At 38.5% G+C, this 5226-nt stretch overlaps 1 protein-coding gene across 2 annotated transcripts; it reads left to right on the plus strand.

Moving 5' to 3' along the window:
* Positions 1 to 592: 592 nt before the first annotated feature.
* cep20 (centrosomal protein 20) lies at positions 593 to 3883 on the plus strand. 2 transcript variants are annotated; one of them, XM_017416896.3, is made up of 5 exons: positions 593 to 691; positions 1367 to 1564; positions 2295 to 2379; positions 2742 to 2824; positions 2937 to 3883. In XM_017416896.3, the coding sequence occupies exons 1-5, from the start codon at positions 664 to 666 to the stop codon at positions 2939 to 2941; spliced, it is 399 nt and encodes a 132-aa protein (XP_017272385.1). In that variant the 5' UTR covers positions 593 to 663; the 3' UTR covers positions 2942 to 3883. The 2 variants fall into 2 exon arrangements, with proteins under 2 accessions (XP_017272385.1, XP_017272384.1); XM_017416895.3 differs by having other exon boundaries at positions 2742 to 3883.
* Positions 3884 to 5226: the final 1343 nt, after the last annotated feature.

Below are 5226 nucleotides of genomic sequence, written 5' to 3' on the forward strand. Positions count from 1 at the left end.
TGGTTATGTCTGCCTTCACACTTATGAACTGTTAGAAATATTTTTCATGCACAAGATTTATATTTACATGCTTTGAATTCCTACATTAATTATTTCTGGACAAGTCAGATTGTTTAATTTCCATTCTTAATTTGTCGAGTCCTTTAAATTAATGTAGTGGCTCAGGAGGTCTCTGAAGGTATTCAAAAAATATAATTAGGGACAAAAATGAGACAGAATTTGTAAACTAAGAGATGCAATGTGACTATTAGGAAATAAAATGCATGTTAAATGACTGAACTGTGACATAAAATGACCATGAACAGTTACAGAGTGATCACAGTGGAACCAGATATTCTACAAAAAAATCTCAATGAGATAAAAAAAACAAAGCAAAAAAGACAAAATGTTTTTAAATAAGTGGAACGCTGTTAAAGGTTACTAGTTTGAGACAAAATAATCATAAAAAAGATAAATACTAAACACCATAATATAATGACTGTAGCACTATAGATGAAAACAATATTTTTAGTGAAGAACAATCCTATTAAAAAACTTTTTTTTAAGAAATTTAACGTTTGGGGGCGTTATGAAACACTTTGGTGTAGTTTCAAATCTCAGCCACTAGATGGCAGAAGCCTAAAAAGCTGACCATTATTTTACAGTTTGTTTACACTTGTTGCAATGGCGACCATCTCTGAGCTAAAAAGTGGTAAGCTTTCACTTACATAGTTGTTATTTTTGCGTACCTGCAATCCAAACTCTTAACGCGTAGTTCAGTTACGCTGTACACTGTAACAAATGTGTGAGAAGCGACAAATACGGGTTAACCAACAGCTTAAAATCCTCCCTACCAAACCTCGTTAAGAAGTTTGACAATTCAGGGAAATATAGCGCCAGTAGTTTTCAGAAAGGTACAGCTGCTAAATAACATATCATCTGCTCATTTATTAAAATCCAGGTTTTATCCGGCGTAGCTAAATACTTTATATATTTCAAACAATTGTGGTTTAACTCGGATTTTATTTTCTGTTCACTAACGCTAGATGTCAGCAAGCTAGTTAGCTAGGTTAGAATTGAGCTGGCTAGTGTGTGGGGATATTATCATAAATATCTGATAAAACGGAAATTAAAAAGTTGTTTAAATCTATGACGATTTTAACGGTGCTTTTTAGTGATTTTTAAAATAGTATTATGAGTTATATTGGAGTATGTTTTATTTTAAAAACATGTAAGTGAATGAAAATTTCAAGAAAACTGAACGAAATTCGGTGTGCTGCCAGCTGAATTTTCCGACCTATAGAGGCAACCTCTCAGATTTGGCTGGTCGAGTAATTATTCCCGTTTTATTCGGATAAAGATCGGAATTTATTTATTTATTTCTCAGCTGTGAGGGACACGCTGGAGTCCCGCGGTGTGCTGGGTCAGCTGAAGGCTCGTATCCGGGCAGAAGTGTTCAGCGCCCTGGATGACCAGCGCGAACCGCGGCCGCCGCTCTCCCACGAAAACCTGCTGATAAACGAGCTCATCCGGGAGTACCTGGAGTTCAACAAGTACCGATACACGGCGTCGGTGCTCACAGCAGGTGGGCACACAGGTTAAAGTTACAGTTTTGGTCACTGTATGACAGCTGGGATGCTTTAAACGCTGCAGGTTCACCTTATCAGGCGCAATTAAAGGCCTATCATTCCATGAAGGAATGCATATCGCCCGCAGCGCTCAGAGTATGTGATGGAGATGACTCTCAGCTACTACCTTGCCAGGTTTCAGCTCAATATCTGTAAAACTGATTGAGTTAGAGCAATTTTTCTGTGTAAAATGTTAATCGGCTGTGGTGGCCTTCTTGAATTGGGTCAACTCCATCCATCCATCCACTTTTTGAGAACTTAATTAAATATTTTGCTAACAGAAACACAAGGCCGACTTCAACAGTTAACGCCAAAGTTTTAGGCGAAGATCCTGTGCAATATGCAACCCTCAGAGTACACGTTGAGGCTGATTCTCAGCTACTACCACACCAAATTTTAGCTTCATATTTGTAAAATTCACAGAGGTTTGGCCATTTTGTGTAGGGTGAAGTCGACTAGCTGTGATAGCCGCCCTGAATCACATCTAATGACTAATTTCTGAGGGTTTCATTAAAATCCTTGAGATATTTTGTTAACGTACAGTCAAGTGAGCACACACACACGGGCGAAAACATGATCGATAGCAGGCGATAGCAAGCTTAAGAGAAGCTGTGTTTACATTCCAGCTGCCGTATCCTGTCAGTGAAATTGCAGAGCAGTAGCTCTCACCGGTGTTTGTTTTCTCAGAATCAGGCCAACCCGAAGCTGCCTTGGACAGACAGTTTATGGCCAATGAGCTGAAGGTTTCGGAGGACGCAAGTTCCAAGTCTGTGTAAGTGTCGGGATTTGGGAAAATCCCACAGCAGTATTCTGTCCAACGCCGTGCGAGAGGATTCACTGAACGTTTCTGAGTTTGGTCTCGATCTTTGTTTATGTTAAAAGAAAAAGACGACGTATTTTTGGATCGGAGAAAAGCTTTTGTGCGAATAAGTTGTTTTCCGCCATCTGAGTGTTGCGTCACAATTTCATTTCTTTGTGCTTATCTTTACGGACCTTTTGAGGAAACTAAAAAAACACTCAATTCAATTATTACTAACAGCTTCATCAGTCAGATGAACAGTCTACCAGTTTATCAATGCTGCAAATAATGAAAAATCCTAAAAGTGAATTAAAGTTCCTTTTATCTGCTTGCAGGCCTCTTTTGTATGGATTAGTGTCTCATTTTCTGAACAGCGGTGAAGACAGAGGGAAGTTCTTTCTGCGCGGTCCTCCTGCAGGTAACACCGCTCCTGGACAGGAAGCGTAAAGATCTCTGACGCTCGGGAACTGAAGATGAGGAGAACTTTTACAGAACCTCACTGATCTCAACCCGTTTCCTCTTGTTCATAGTTTAACGCTCCAACGTCGACAAGACTGGCAGCTTAAAATGTTTGAAGTCCAGGAAGAACAAATGATTTTTGTTATTTTAATTTGCCAAATATTTCTATGGCCTTTATATGTTTGGTAGCAATACATAATATAGGCTGGTACTTACAGGGTACTTACCTGTTACTAACAGGAGAAGTACCTGGTACTTACAGGGTATATATAGAGTACTTACTTGATACCTGTTAGGTACTAACCTGGTACTTACCTTATACTTACTTTGTACATATAGAGTACTTACCAGGTGTGTATGGGATACATACTGGATACATACTTGGTACTTACCTGATACGTACTAGGTGAATACTGGGAATTTACCAGGTATATATCGAGTATGTACTGGGTACATACCTGGTACATATCTGGCATGTGCCTGATACGAAGCTGATACTTACTGTGTTTGTACCTGGTATATATATCTGGTTTGGACCTGATACTTACTAGATATGTACCAGGTACGTAACAGATACTTACCAGGTACATATCTAATAGGTACCTAATACTTACTGGGTATGAACCTGTTATATTTCTGGTACATACCTGATACTAACCCTGTTGTACCTAGTACATATCTGGTATGTACCTGATACTTACTGAGTATTTATCTGGTACGTATCAGAAACTTGTGGGGTGTGTACCTGGCACATGTCTGGTTCGGACCTGATACTAACTTTGCTGTACCTGGTACACATCTGATACTTACCTGATACTTTCTGGGCTGTATTATGTACTACTACCAAAGGTTTTTGTTGGAATAGTTTTCCTGTGAGACTTGATCGGTGAGTTTTGCTTCAGCTGCCTTCGACCTGCATTGATTTGAATTTATTTCTTTATTTTTTTATTCTATGTTCATGATTGTTTGATATTTTATACATTTATAAATTTGAAAATAAATGTTTTTATTTATCCTCGTCTGTCTCAGTGAAGGCGCTGTTTTTATTTTGCACCACATGGTGGCAGCGTCACCGCACAAAAGGCCAGAGCTGCTGCTGCAGGACACGCCAGTTTTATTGTTCTTTTATTATCATTTTATCAGATTAGTTGAGGCATCTGAGTTATTTTGTGTCAGATTTCATCACAGGACAGTTTAATTTGTGCTGCTGGAGGCAAATAAAGTATGTACTAAACGCAAAATAAAGTCAGTAAAATTGTAGTAGATAGTCAGGAGGGAAGGCGAAATCCTAGATAAACCAAAACTGTTGGTCTACAAAGTTTTTTTTTAATCAAATCAGAATAAAACACTTAAAATGAAAACTTGTACTTAACATTTTTCAGCTGAGACAACAACTGGGACATTCAGGCTTTAAAATTAACTTTTTTTTAAAGTAGAAAGATGTATTCTTGTCTGTCACACTTTCAGCTCTTAGCTTTGGTTATTTATTTATTTTTCAAAGTATTTCCATCTTTGACCAGTTTATCTCCTCCATCTTACACAGACCTCTCAGTTTTGCTGCTTTTGACTTTTGCCACTTGATTTAAAATTTTATCTTCAGTAAATTTTGTCGCTTTATGGTCACTGATATGTTGTTTGCTGACTTTATTGTTTCCGGATGTGAGTGTTCCCCCTAAAAATAAAACCCAAAGAACAACTAAATGTGACTTTTCCAGTATTTCTCCTCTTCTTTCCTGGATATCTGTGTGGATAAATGACAGCTGTATGAATAGGATTGACTGCAGTTGTCTTCTGCCTGCAGCGGGGTGAAATGATGTTTACGCCTGCATTCCACGCGGGTCAAACATATCCGTAAACACATAATTGCTCCAGCAGATGACCATCTATGGACATGAGGGGGAGGAAAAAAAAAACATCATCAAACATGCTGCCTTTTCTGCTGCCGTCCACGGCTGCTTTCAGCTGAATTAAAAACTGCAGATTCCTCGAGAAAAATAAAAAAGATTTGCATATCACCCCCCAGAGTTTTAGATTAAGATCCTCTCAGTCCTTTTGCTTGTGCAGTATCATGACTCTCAGCTACTACCACAGAAAGTTGTAGCTCAATATCTGTAAAAACATTTGTGTTGGCAAAGGTTGATTAGCTGTGGCAGCCATCTTGAATTGCATTGACTCCAAAGATTAATCAGTTGTAGATGTGCAGCCAGTGATTACTTTCATAAAAGCTTCATTAAAATCCGTCCAGTAGGTTCATGAGATATTTTGCTAACAAACAGTTAATGCTAAAAATATAAGTAAAGCTCTTGTGCGACGAGTAGCACTCGGAGTGTGTGTTAGGGATGACTCTCAGCTACAACTACA

The sequence above is a fragment of the Kryptolebias marmoratus genome, linkage group LG3 (assembly GCF_001649575.2).
Source record: "Kryptolebias marmoratus isolate JLee-2015 linkage group LG3, ASM164957v2, whole genome shotgun sequence".
In the NCBI taxonomy this organism is placed as follows: Eukaryota; Metazoa; Chordata; class Actinopteri; order Cyprinodontiformes; family Rivulidae; genus Kryptolebias; species Kryptolebias marmoratus.

What these genes read in the sequence shown, in the direction of transcription:
- cep20 (XM_017416895.3), top strand. Translation starts at nt 664, where the DNA reads ATGGCGACCATCTCTGAGCTAAAAAGTG. An exon ending in CATCTCTGAGCTAAAAAGTG is followed by an intron (nt 692 to 1,366) that starts GTAAGCTTTCAC and finishes TTTATTTCTCAG; the next exon opens with CTGTGAGGGACACGCTGGAG. An exon ending in GGCGTCGGTGCTCACAGCAG is followed by an intron (nt 1,565 to 2,294) that starts GTGGGCACACAG and finishes TTGTTTTCTCAG; the next exon opens with AATCAGGCCAACCCGAAGCT.